General features: G+C 61.4%; 2 protein-coding genes across 2 annotated transcripts; one reads left to right on the top strand and one right to left on the bottom strand.

Annotated features, from left to right (window-relative positions):
* Positions 1 to 1,244: 1,244 nt before the first annotated feature.
* Positions 1,245 to 4,879, top strand: NAGS (N-acetylglutamate synthase). Its single transcript, XM_062174887.1, has 7 exons — positions 1,245 to 1,731; positions 2,184 to 2,458; positions 2,534 to 2,747; positions 2,917 to 3,097; positions 3,377 to 3,548; positions 3,639 to 3,821; positions 4,446 to 4,879. Exons 1-7 carry the CDS (start codon positions 1,306 to 1,308, stop codon positions 4,597 to 4,599), a joined length of 1,605 nt encoding a protein of 534 aa, XP_062030871.1. The 5' UTR covers positions 1,245 to 1,305; the 3' UTR covers positions 4,600 to 4,879.
* Positions 4,880 to 5,959: 1,080 nt separating this feature from the next.
* TMEM101 (transmembrane protein 101) lies at positions 5,960 to 8,903 on the bottom strand. Its single transcript, XM_062174911.1, has 4 exons — positions 8,715 to 8,903; positions 8,232 to 8,412; positions 7,368 to 7,514; positions 5,960 to 6,937 (listed from the first exon to the last, which is right to left on the bottom strand). Exons 1-4 carry the CDS (start codon positions 8,849 to 8,851, stop codon positions 6,629 to 6,631), a joined length of 774 nt encoding a protein of 257 aa, XP_062030895.1. The 5' UTR covers positions 8,852 to 8,903; the 3' UTR covers positions 5,960 to 6,628.
* Between the last annotated feature and the right edge of the window lie 3,693 nt (positions 8,904 to 12,596).

The raw sequence follows: 12,596 nt of genomic DNA, 5'->3' as shown, positions 1-12,596 counted from the left end.
GCAGCGCTGGAACTGAATAATCTTGCTTGGTTCTTGCTTTATTCTTAAGGCTTTTTATCGCTTCTCGGCCTTTTGGCTAAGATCAAGTGTATTCTTAAGGCTTTTTTGTCTTCTAGTTCTAGTCTCTATGTAAGTAAAAGTTTTAAAAATACATGTTTATTTATTTGAGAGGCAAAAAGAGAGAATACATACCCAAATGCCCAAACAGCTAGTGCTGGGCCAAGAACCAGGAACTTCACCCACGCTGCCCACATGGTGGCCAGGACCCCGGTACTGGAGCCGTCACCTGCTGCCTCTCGCTGTGCACATCAGCGGGAGACTCGGGAGGCTGGAAGTGGGGCCCAGACTCCAAGCTCAGGACTCTGACGTGGGAGGTGGTGTCCTGACAGTCTCCTTAATCGCTGTGCCAAACGCCTACGCATGATACAAATACATTTATGTTTAAAAAGTCACAGTCTGGCCGGCGCCGTGGTGCGGTGGGCTAGGCTGCCGTTGGCAGTGCTGGAATCCCATACAGGCGCTGGTTTGAGCCCCAGTTGCTTTGCTTCTGATCCAGCTCCCTGGTAATGCACCTGGGAAAGCAGCTGAGGATGGCCCAAGGGCTTGGGCCCCTGCAGGCACGTGGGAGACCCAGAAGAAGCTCCTGGTTCCTGGCTTTGGCCTGGCCCAGCCCCAGGAGTTGTGGCCAATGGGGAGTGAACCAACAGATGGAAGACTTCTCTCTGTCTCTCTCCTCTCTCTCTCTCTTTCAAATAAAGAAATCTTTTTTAAAAAAGTTAAAAGTAGGCCTCAATACTAGTGAGGGACGTGACAACATTCCTCAAGGTGTGACCCAGTGGCTGGGATTTGGAACCCTGATAACCTCACTGTGGGCTGGGACAGCAGGACAGACCCACCCACACTAGCAAGAGCGCACGCGTGCACACACACACACACAGGCCCTAACTGCCCGCTGCTCTTCCTTCCAGCCCTGGCCAGTGTCCCCTCGAGATCCCGAGGACTCCGCAGACCACCATGGGTCCTCGGAGCCCTTCCTGGAAGCGGCCTTGGCAGCAGACTCCGTTCTGCGCCCTTTATCTGCCTCCCAGTGACCCTCACTAGTGGTTTCCATCGCCCCAGGGGTGGGAGATCCTGGCAGTCCCGCCCCTTGACCCTTGGCCTGGCGCTCTCACCAGCACACACTGGCGACTCCCCGGCCGCTGTCCGGACCCGCCCAGGCCCGGCTCAGCCCCGCCCCGCGGCGAGTTAAGAGCCCCCAAGTGCGGGGCGCTCCGGGCAGACTGCGCCCGTGGTTTGGCGGTCGTCATGGTGACCGCGCGAGTGGCCGCGGCCCTCCGCGCCATCCTCGCAGGCTGCAGACTGCGCGGCTCGCGGGGGGCCGGGGGCTCCCGGAGGTTGAGCGGCAGCGCGCGGCGGCGGGCGGCGGGTGGCGTCAGCCCCGGGCGCCGGCTCAGCACGGCCTGGGCACCGGCTCAGCGCCCGCGGGAAGACCCTGAGGGCACAGAGGACAGCGCCCAGCCGCCAGCCGCCCAGGAGCCGTCGGGGGTGCCACCTCGCGCTCCTTCCGTGCCGCTCGAAACTGCTGAGCCCCTGGCCGGCCGCTCGCTGGTCCAGCGGGACATCCAGGCCTTCCTGAGCCAGTGCGGGGCCAGCCCCGGAGAGGCGCGCCACTGGCTCACGCAGTTCCAGGCCCATCACTACTCCTCCGACAAGCCCTTCGCTGTCATCGAGGTGAGCGGAGCGTGGCGTCGGCGGTGTCGCCGCGAGGGGGCGAGGGCTGCGTGGCGACTCGGGGCTGCGGGACCGGGAAGGGGCGCGCCGGGGTGGGCGCGGCCACGCGCTCCTCGAAAGCCCCGCGCCCAGCCCGAGAAGCCTGGGATCCCAACGTGGCAGGTGCGATGCTCTGAAACAGCTCCCCTCCCCCCGACTGTGGACGCCAGTGGGGGTTCAGACCGAGAGCTGCGAGCCTGGACAGCAGCCGCCTGCATCACCCCTCCCCCCAAGGCGTCCCAGAGTCCAAGGTCGCAGAGCGAGGAACACTGGTGTGAGATAAGGGGGTGGCAAGATCCGACTGGCCAAAGGGTGGAACGGGTGGCCAGCAGCGGGGCCGACAGCGCCTCAGCAGGTTGTGGGGGCAGGCGGCTCAGCGTCAGTGTCGCCCCTGAACGCCCACTCTTTCCCAGGTGGACGAGGAGGTGCTCAAGTGCTCGCAGGCCGTATCCAGCCTGGCCTTTGCCCTGGCCTTCCTGCAGCGCATGGACATGAAGCCGCTGGTGGTGCTGGGGCTGCCAGCCCCCACGGCGCCTTCGGGGTGTCTCTCCTTCTGGGAGGCCAAGGCACAGCTGGCCCAGAGCTGCAAGGCGCTGGCGGACGCGCTGCGGCACAACGCGGCCACCGCCGTGCCTTTCTTCGGCGGCGGGTCGGTGCTGAGCGCCGCCGAGCCCGCTCCCCACGCCAGGTGAGTGCGGCCCTGCCCGCCCCGGCGGGCCTGCGGGGGTGGGGGGCCCTCTCGAGCACCGTGTCTGGCCCGCAGCTACGGCGGCGTGGTCTCGGTGGAGACGGACCTGCTGCAGTGGTGCCTGGAGTCCGGCAGCATCCCCCTCCTGTGCCCGATCGGGGAGACGGCCGCGCGCCGCTCCGTGCTCCTCGACTCGCTGGAGGTGACCGCCTCGCTGGCCAAGGCGCTGCAGCCCACCAAGGTCATCTTCGTCAACAACACGGGCGGCCTGCGCGACGCTACGCAGAAGGTGCGCCCCGGCTCCCAGACCGAAGTCCTCCCCGACAGGGACTCCGGGAGCAGGAGGGGCAAAGGGGCCAGGGAGAAGGCAGCCCCCCCCCGGGGGGGGGGCAGCGGCGCCGCCGGGAGTCCGCGGGGCCTTCAGGGGCCGACGGCTCACGGCCTCGCTCCGGACGCAGGTCCTGAGTAACGTGAACCTGCCCGCCGACCTGGACCTGGTGACCAACAGCGAGTGGGTGAGCCACAAAGCACGGCAGCAGATGCGGCTCATCGTGGACGTGCTCAGCCGCCTGCCCCACCACTCCTCGGCCGCCATCACCGCCGCCAGCACGCTGCTGACCGAGCTCTTCAGCAACAAGGGTGAGGGCGGCGGGGAGAGCCGCGGCCACGCCCGCCGAGCCGGGACGGGAGGGGATGGCCCCGACCCCGGGCGGCACTGGCGCCGGGGGGAGGAGCCGCTGTGGGCGGGGCCGGAGCAAGAGTTTCGGGAGAGGGGCGGGACTACAGGCGATGGGCGGGATTGAAGGACTAACTGCAGACCAGCGAAGTCGTTTCCTTGTGGAGGTCTCTGAAGACTATCCCACCAGCCTCACCCGCGCACGCCGCCACACCGACCCGCTGCCCCCATCTCACGTCCAGGGTCCGGGACCCTGTTCAAGAATGCGGAGCGGATGCTGCGAGTGCGCAGCCTGGACAGCCTGGACCAGGGCCGCCTGGTGAACCTGATCAACGCCAGCTTCGGCAAGAAGCTCCGGGAGGACTACCTGGCCTCGCTGCGCCCCCGGCTGCACTCCATCTATGTGTCTGAGGGGTGAGCCTGCAGACCCCACCGAGGACAGGGCCTCAGGGACTGATCCGGGCCAAGGCGGAGTCCCAGCCTGCCTCTCTCCCGCCGCGCCAGGTACAACGCAGCCGCCATCCTGACCACCGAGCCAGTACTGGGAGGCACCCCGTACCTGGACAAATTCGTGGTGAGCTCCAGCCGCCAGGGCCAAGGCTCCGGCCAGATGCTGTGGGAGTGCCTGCGGCGGGACCTGCAGACGCTGTTCTGGCGCTCCCGGGTCACCAACCCCATCAATCCCTGGTAGGTCCCGCCCCTCAGGGCTCTGGGCTGGGGCCCCGCTGGGGTGCTGCCTTGCCCAGGGAGAGGCCCTGCTCTGTGTTCCCAGTGCCATTGCCCAGGGGGAGCCCACACAAGGAGCCTGAGCTGTCCTCAGAGGTGGGCCCCTTAACCCTGCTTTCCTGGAAGACAGGGCTCCACCCTGAGCACACGCAGCCCGCTTCTCCCAGGCGCCACTTCAGCCCCAAGCGCCAAGCTCCCAATTCCAGGCCCACTGCACCCCCCGGGGGTCATCCCTTCTTCGTCCCCTGCTGCCCGGCTCTGTGGAGACTGAGAAGGGAACAAGAACCCTCCCTTCGCTGCCCAGCCATGGCAGTACAGAGAGAGCGAGACACGGGCTCACTCTGGCCTTCAGCTGTGTGACCCTGCAAGAGAGCTTACTTCTCTGAGCCCCGGCTGCTTCCCTGAGAGATCAGAACGGTAGATGCGCAGGCTCAGGCCGCTGCTGAGAGGGTAAACCGAGCTGCCAGCGCCCAGCTGGCGAGGAACAGGTGGTTGGCCCTCCATAAAGGTTCTCTGAAGGAGGAACCAGCGAGGAGCCAGCCCCGACCCTGCTCAGAAAGCTTCCCCCGGCCCTGCCCCACCCAGGTACTTCACACACAGCGACGGCAGCTTCTCCAACAAGCAGTGGATCTTCTTCTGGTTCGGCCTGGCCGACATCCGGGACTCCTATGAGCTGGTCAACCACGCCAAGGGGCTGCCAGACTCCTTCTGCAAGCCAGCTTCAGACCCAGGCAGCTGACCCTCACACTGACCCCGCAAGGCCCTGGCTGGCACAGCCAGGGTGGACCGAAAGCCACGCCTGCTGCAGGCGACCCAGGCAGCCCCAGGCTGGACGGAGCCGACGGCCGAGAGACCTGCAGAGGAAGCCGCAGCCCACCCTGCCCAGAGCAGGTGCAGTCAGACAAGCACAGGAAGGAGGGGCCGGCCGGAGAGCCACGTGCTCTGAAGCTGCAAGCCGCAGGCTTGGGGTGTGCGCTCGCCTTGGAGGGCTCTGCTCAGGGCTGGCCTGAGGGCGGGCCAATTTCTCTGACTTCTGTGCTGTTTTGAGGCTCCCTTGCCGAGAATACCACCCCCACCTGCCTGCTCCCCTGCCACTCATTTTCATCCCTTTGGGGTCCTGCGATTTTTCAGGAGGCCTTGATTAAAGCACACACTCTTGTCTGAGAGTCAGCTCACACTGGGAAGGGAATCAGCAGTGACCCTAACGGGAGCCAGACCTTGAGAACGGAGAACCAAGGGCCTCCTGGAGGGAGTCAAGGCACTCATCAGACAGGAGAGCCCCAGGAGGGACACCGCCACTGTCTCCCTCGCCTGGGTGTCGCAGCCCAGGACAGGCTCCCCTACCCCTAGTGAGGGAAACCCTGCAATCCACAGACCAGGCCAACAGCAGCCCCAACCCCCAACCCGTGGGGGCTTCCACCTGCAGTCCCCTTTCCAGGCTGGGGTCAACGCCAAGCCCACACAGTAGTGGCTCATCTATTACCTACAAGAGCCCAGAGAAGCCACAACGGGGTGCTCCGGCTTTGAAAGCCCAGGCTTGGACATTTTCCCCTGGCCCCACTGGAGGCTGCATCCAGTCTGGGCAGGACCAGCATGGCCCAGACAGGCTGGAGTCCAAAGCCAAGAGATGCCATTCGCTATTGACGATGTGCTAGGCGCCTTACTGGTCTGAAGGCACTTGGACAAGGAAGGAGACAGTCAACGGGGAGATTGTCATGGTACGCAAGGCCCAGGGGCAGCCTCTGTCCTCCTGCAGGAGATGGGTGGTGTCAAGTGGACACCTGGGCTTGGGCCCTAGACAACAGACACACTTGGCTCTGCGGTGAACACTCACTGTCAGTTCTCTTCCTATAGCTGCCCTCACAAGAGATTTCCTCAAAGGAGCTGGCAGCAGGTTGGGGGAGGAAGAGACAAGCCACAAGCAGGATTGAGGAGAGAAATCAAAAGCACATTCCACAGTCAGGGTCTTGAGATTTTTGAAAAGAGGGCCGGGGACCCTCCCAGCTGGGGAAAGGCCAGACCCAGCCTCTCAAGAGACCCGAGATCACTCACCGCCCTCAGCAGAGCGCCCCGCGGGGAAAGCAGCAGCAAAGCCAATGTCTACATAAAACGTTTATTTTTGGAGGACTGCCTGGTCTGGTGTTTGGGAAGGCACTCCACCCCTACCAGGCCAACCTCAGAACTGCAAACAGAGACAGCAGGTGCGGGGCTGGCTGGCTGCTGCCTGCTCCACCCTGCAGACCCCAGCTCAGAGGGCTGCTGCTGTCTGGCCCTGGCATACCCTGAGAACCCACGTGACTTCTGTGGCGCCAGCCCCTCTGCTCTCTCGGGCCTGATGCGCGGCTGTCAGCACACACACTCGACTCTCAGCATCTGGAAAGCATGGCAGAGCCAGGGAGCACCTGCCAGGTTCATGAAGCAATCTTTCACACTCACTCATTTCGGATCTCTAGCTTCTGGCCTCTCTCCCACTCTCAGGAGAGGCGGCCCCAGCCCTGCTTCACTCCCTTCCCAGGGCCTGGAGCCAGGGAGCAGTGGCCTTAGCTCTCCTCCTAACAGGAAAACACCTTGCCACTGCCACCCTCCCCGGGGCCAAGCCCAGGGGTCTGGGGAAGAGACCTGTCTCCTCAGAACAATGCAAAAAGAAAGGGGCAGGGGAGACAAAGGATCCAACAAACCGACCAAAAAGCATAAATAAACAGCAATGGGGCCAGCAAGGAGGAAGGCAGGCAGCCCTCGCCCTCGGCGGCTCCCGGTGGGGGCGGGGCTCAGCCGTCAGTGGCCAAGATGACGGCAGCCCCGAAGATGCCCACGCTCTCTCCCAGGAGCTTCATCTGGTTCCAGAACTCAACGCGCCGCGTGTGGTGCCAGTAGGCGACGTTGCCATCAATGAGCAGCATGACCGGCGGCAGCAGGACGGCCAGGATCTGGGCGGCCAGGGTGACGTAGTAGCCTGACAGGAAGGCCAGGGCCAGGACGCCGTACAGCACGAAGAAGAGCTGGATCATGAGCTCCCCTCCCGGGAGGTGGTTCAGATAGGCCAGCCGGTCCTCCTTGCTGTGCTGCAGCGAGTAGGCCTGCAGAAACACCGGCCCCTGAGACCCCTCGGGAGGGCCTGGGGCGCCCGCTGACTACAGAACCCAGGGGGCTAGGGCCTGGGATTCCACGCCTCGCCCTGGGGGTTCCAATGGGAGGAAGTGCATCTCCACAGCCAGCCTGGGGCCTCCCACCTCTGAACAGGCCATGGGAGCCCACGCAGAGGACATGGCACCCGGGAGCCAGGACGAGGCCATCTCCATCCGCCTTGGCCTCCCGAGCACAAGGGCACTTGGGATGGAACTTCTTCCACACCTGGGACAGTAACTTTGGAAGAAGGAATGCTCACGAGGTTCTGGGCACCTGCAGGGCCCCAGAGGCTGGCCAGGGCAATCCCCAGGGGCCAGGCCATCCTTGTTCTGCCAGGCCCGGGCTCACAGGCCACCTCCACCCGACAGCCGCCCAGCCTACCACGCAGATGAGGTAGATGCCCAGGAACACCTGGCCGGTGGACTGCAGGGAGCGGCTGCGGGGTTTCCGGCGGTACAGCTCCCCGGCGCCGCTGGCCAGCACGAGAAAGCCGCCGATGATGGCAACTGTGCGAGAGTACATACGGACCTAGGTCGGGGCAAGGGGACCCCAGTCAGGGGCTGCGGCCGCCTCGTCTCTCCTGGCTGCCCCTACACATCCCTCTCCACCTGACCAGCCCTCTTTGACCATTTCCAAGGCATGGCACACGAGTACCGAAGAGACACATAATTGTTTTTTGGGTTTTTGGTTTTTGCTTTTACAGAAGTGGAAGCTGAGGCCTGGGGTGGGGGTTAAGAAAATTGTCCATGGCCCTACAGAAAGTGGCAGAACCAGACGCCGTGCAATGCCCCGTTTCCCACGCCCAGGTCTGCAGACCTGAACACCTCTAAACAGCACAGCGGCTTCTCTGAAAACACAACACTGACCTCTCCATCTCGAAGCTGCCTGCACATCTGCCTCCCCTCCTGGACTGGACGGTCCCCAGGGCCACTGTCCAGCCTGCACTTGCAGGCTCAGGTGGTGCACTGAGAGTATATCTCCTAAAATATGACAGTTGGCTCGGGTACTCACCGAGGTCCCTTTTGCCCTGTAAGTCTGGGATGACTAACGCCGTGGTTTAAAGGATTCTGGCCCCCACCGATCTGCTAACGGTGGTGTGGCTTTGGCAAAGTCTGCTCCCCTCTCCACACTCGGAAGGAGAGGCTGGTGTGGCCGCTGAGGTCCTTCCATTTCTGTCTGTGGGTCCCGCCTGCCAGGCTGCGCCCCGCAATGCCCCCCACCCCACTCCGGGGCCGAGGCGCTCACCTTCAGCCAGTCCCCGTAGTGGACGTAGCCCCCGAGGTAGGCGGCGTAGGTGCTAACGGCCAGCTGCAGTGCCGCCCCCAGGGCGAACCAGCGCCGCTTCACCCCGAAGGACATGAAGCTGGCACACAGCACGGCCGCCCCCATGTCGAAGTACAGGTAGGGCACGGGGATGTCTGGCTTCCTGTGGGGCGGCAGTGGGAGAGCAAGAGGGCAAAGTGACCGGGGGCTGAGGGCCGAGAGACCCCCTGAGTACCGGCTCGCTCCTCCGCTACCCCAAACTGGAGTCCCCGCTCATGGCCAGGACCGCCGCACCAGACATGGCCTGGCGGCCGCAGCGCAGTCCCCCCCGCTCCCCGCCAAGTCCGAGGGCCCAGTTCCTCGCAGTCCAACTTCTGGGCACCAACTTCTTCCCCACATCACCCCCGCTCCCGGGACGGGCCGTCCCGCCCCCACCGCGTCCGGCGGCTGCGTGGGCCGGCTCACCGGCGCGCCTCGGCCCTCTCGGCGTACAGCATGAGCTGGCTGAAGCAGCCCCAGAAGGGGCAGCGTGTGAGCAGCACCGAACCCAACTGCATGATCAGCTGCAGCATCCAGCGTCTCGAACCTATCTTCGACGCCATCTTGAGAAAGGGCAGTCCGTCGCGGCCTCATTCCCGTCAGGAGGCAAGCGCGGGGCTGAGACACGCAACTTCCGGGTCCCTCGTTCTATCCCTTCCGTCCGGAAGCAGTGCTGTCGCTGGATAGTTCTGAGAGGAGTGGAACAATGTCTGCGCTCAGCGTTTGGCTCTTCTGGTGGGGAGTTCAGGGCCCCTCTTTTTGTCCCTGCGGAGTGGAATACTAGACCAGAGGAACAGCGGGGTCAGGACATCACACGTGTTGGATTGTAGCTTGTGTGGAAGCAGACTAGGCTTTGGATTCAGCTGGACCTGAACTCTGAACTCCAGCCCTGTGATTTTGGACCTGTGAGATGTAAGGACATCTAACAGCAGAGTGGTTGCGAAGTTCGCTTTATTTATTTATCCGTTTTTATTTGAAAAAGAGATCTCCCATCCTTTAGTTCTCCTCTTCTCACCCCCAAATACCTGCAAGAGCCCTGGCCAGACTGGGCCAAAACCAGGAGCCCAGAACTCCACCTGGGACCCCCAGACAGGTGGCAGGGACCCAGGTACTTGAGTGTCAGCTGCAGCTTCCTGGGCTGTGCACTAGGGAGCTGGAATCGGGACGGGTGCCAGGCCTGGCGCGGCACGTGCTGTGCCACACATGGGTGTGACGTTCACTGCTCACAAGCGTCCCAGGGGTTCAATAAATAGTGCAAACACTCCAGAGAAACGTGCTGCAAGACCGGGCTCCTGGCGCAGTCAGTTTGGCCTTGGTCTGTCTCGTCTCCTGAGAGCAGGATGCATGGGACACAGCATCCCGGTCCACTTTTAACTCTGGTTCTGCCACTCCAGACTCAAACTATCGTCTTTAAAAAGAGAGAATCTATAGATATTGTATTTGAAAGCTAGAGGGCTGGCATTGTGGCACAGTGGATTAAGCCATCACCTGCAACGGTGGCATCTCCTGTGAGCACTGATTTGAGTCTTGGCTGCTCCACTTCAGATCCAGCTCTCTGCTAATGCACCTGGGAAGGCAGCAGAAGATGGCCCAAGTGCTTGGGCCTCTGCCACTCATGTGGGACATCTGGATGGAGTTCCTGGCTCCTGGCTTCAGCCTAGCCCAGCTTTGACTATTGCAACCATCTGGAGAGTGAACCAGCAAATGGAAATTCACTCTCTTGGTCTCTGTCTCTCCCTCTATCTTTCTGTAAATCTGCCTTTCAAATAAATAAATCTTTTAAAAATCAACTTCTGGTTCACTCCCCAGATGCCTGCAATGGCCGGGGCTGGCCCACTCAGTCTCCTTGAGCTGAAACTTGCTGTCTCCTAGGGTGCACATGGGTGGAAAGTTGGACTTGGACGTGGAGCTGGGACTCGAACCCAGGCCCTCTGCCATGTGACGTCCCATCAACCACTGCACCAAAGCCCACCCTTGCCTGATCGTTTGTTGATCTCCACTTCCTGTTTGGTCTTCTCTAGTCTGGTCCTATTGTACGTCCTCTGTTCTCCTACACTTCCTGTGAATCGCTCCACACAGTGGCAATTTCGTATTTCTTTTTATTTATTTATTTATTTGAAAGATAGTTACAGAGAGAGGTAGAGACAGAGAGAAAGGTCTTCTATCCACTGGTTCACTCCAAAATGGCTGCAGCTGAGCTGATCCGGAGCCAGGGGCAAGGAGCTTCCTCTGGGTCCCCAATGTGGGTGCAGGGCCCAAGGACTCGGGCCTCCTCTGCTGCTTTCCCAGGCACATTAGCAGGGATCTGGATTAGAAGTGGAGCAGCCGGGACTCAATCCGGCACCCATATGGGATGCCGGCAATGCAGGCCGGAGCTTTAATTCACTGCACCGCAGAGCAGGTCCCTTGTCTCTCTTATTAATGACCATGTCCCCCCACTGGGTTGTGAGTGCCAAGGAGCCAAGCATGGTATCTGGCTTATTATTTATATCTTCAGGGCCTAGTATACAGGATGTACTTAGGAAATTTATGTTACATAAATAAACGGACAAAAGGTATTGTCGGGCCAGCACTATAGCATGGTGGGTAAAGCCACCGCCTGCAGTGCTGGCATTCCCATATGGGTGCCAGTTCAAGTCCTGGCTGCTCCACTTCCAGCCCAGCTCTCTGCTATGGCCTGGGAAAGCAGTGGAAGATGGCCCAAGTCCTTGGGCCTCTGCACCCACGTGGGAAACCTGAGAGAAGCTCCTGGCCCCTGGCTTCAGATCAGCCCAGCTCTGGTGTTGCAGCCAACTAGGGAGTGAACCAGCAGAGGGAAGACCTCTCTCTACTTCTCTGTAACTCTCTGCCTTTCAAATAAATATTTTTTTAAAGCTATTGTCTCTATGTCTGGTTCATGGTAGGTGCTCAGTTAATACTTTTTTTAAGATTTATTTATTTGACAGAGTTAGATAGTGAAAGAGATAGAAAGGTCTTCCTTCTGTTGGTTCACCCCCCAAATGGCCGCCACAGCCACAGCTACACTGATCCGAAGCCAGGAGCCAGGTGCTTCCTCCTGGTCTCCCATGCGGGTACAGGGCCCAAGCACTTGGGCCATCCTCCACTGCCCTCCCGGGCCACAGCAGAGAGCTGGATTGGAAGAGGAGCAACCAGGACTAGAACTGGCGCCCATATGGGATGCCGGCGCCACAGGCGGAGGATTAACCAAGTGAGCCACGGCGCCAGCCCCAGTTAATACTTCTTGAGCAAATACATGGGCCAAAGATCTGGGCACTCTAGAGGCTGCTTCCCCGAAGCTGCCCCCACCTTCCTCCCCGCACACAAGACTTCCTCTTCCAGTACTGAAGTCACAACCCTACAAGACCCTCGACACGTCATTAGTTCAGAAGGTCGGCTTCCAGTCCCCGGGAAGGGGCTCATGCACAGACCGCATTCCTCAGGGGCACTCAGCCGTGACAGCTGGACACTAACACCTGTTGTGAGAGCGCCATGTGTTCGTGCGGAAACCACAGAACGACACTTTTGCAGCGTACGCTGGGGTGGGAGGACGTCCAGGCCAGTGGAGCAGGTAAAGGGCCGGGTTAGAAGTTCTGCCTGCCCCTCGACAGCAGTGTTTCTTCTCCGTGATACAGCCTCTTAGCACAGAATCAACTTCCCACTTGGTTTTATTTTGTATCTCCTCACCCAACCTTGGTTCAAATGGACAAGACGCACAAGCCCTAGGAGTTGGAGGGCCAGAGCTGGAGCCGTGTCAGTAACAGTGCGGGGAGCACCCCTACCTGCCGTCCATCCCCACATAGCGCCCACTCTTGCGCTGCAGCAAGCAGTTTCCAAACAGGTCCGCAGCAGCAGAGGCCAGGGACGTGTGAGGACAGGGAGGGAGCTCTCCTGGTCTCCCTGGTTCCTAAATCCCTCTCAATCCCTCTCTGCCTTTTACCTCTCTCTTCCCCTGAGTGGCTGTGAGAAGGTCTAGAGCTGGGGCAGACGCTGGCCCGGTGGACAGGCGGTGGCCCAGGCCCTGAGAAAGGCACACCCCTGCTCCTTCCCTCCCAGCCCCCACCCAGCACTCAACTCTGCAGCTCCCTTGGCAGCGACCCTCACCTCCCTCTAGGGGGCGCCCCAGTTCCCCAGCTCCTCCAGGAATCTGGCCAAAACCACAGCCATGGCCCCAGTGACCAGCATGGCGCCCAGGGTGCCCAGCAGTGACCTCAGGCAGGCAGAGCAAGGCTCCCACGCAGCTCAGCAGTGCCCGATAGCCAAGCCATCAAGTCGCCCAGGTCAGTCACACGGAAGCTTCCGGAGAACTGC

This window comes from Lepus europaeus, chromosome 18 (genome assembly GCF_033115175.1).
Source record: "Lepus europaeus isolate LE1 chromosome 18, mLepTim1.pri, whole genome shotgun sequence".
Classification (NCBI taxonomy): Eukaryota; Metazoa; Chordata; class Mammalia; order Lagomorpha; family Leporidae; genus Lepus; species Lepus europaeus.
This window is presented reverse-complemented; position numbering and strand designations above follow the sequence as displayed.

What these genes read in the sequence shown, in the direction of transcription:
- TMEM101 (XM_062174911.1), bottom strand. Translation starts at nt 8,851, where the DNA reads ATGGCGTCGAAGATAGGTTCGAGACGCTGGATGCTGCAGCTGATCATG. An exon ending in GAGAGGGCCGAGGCGCGCCG is followed by an intron (nt 8,413 to 8,714) that starts GTGAGCCGGCCC and finishes GCCGCCCCACAG; the next exon opens with GAAGCCAGACATCCCCGTGC. An exon ending in ACTACGGGGACTGGCTGAAG is followed by an intron (nt 7,515 to 8,231) that starts GTGAGCGCCTCG and finishes GCCCCGACCTAG; the next exon opens with GTCCGTATGTACTCTCGCAC.
- NAGS (XM_062174887.1), top strand. Translation starts at nt 1,306, where the DNA reads ATGGTGACCGCGCGAGTGGCCGCGGCCCTCCGCGCCATCCTCGCAGGC. An exon ending in AGCCCTTCGCTGTCATCGAG is followed by an intron (nt 1,732 to 2,183) that starts GTGAGCGGAGCG and finishes ACTCTTTCCCAG; the next exon opens with GTGGACGAGGAGGTGCTCAA. An exon ending in TGCGCGACGCTACGCAGAAG is followed by an intron (nt 2,748 to 2,916) that starts GTGCGCCCCGGC and finishes CTCCGGACGCAG; the next exon opens with GTCCTGAGTAACGTGAACCT.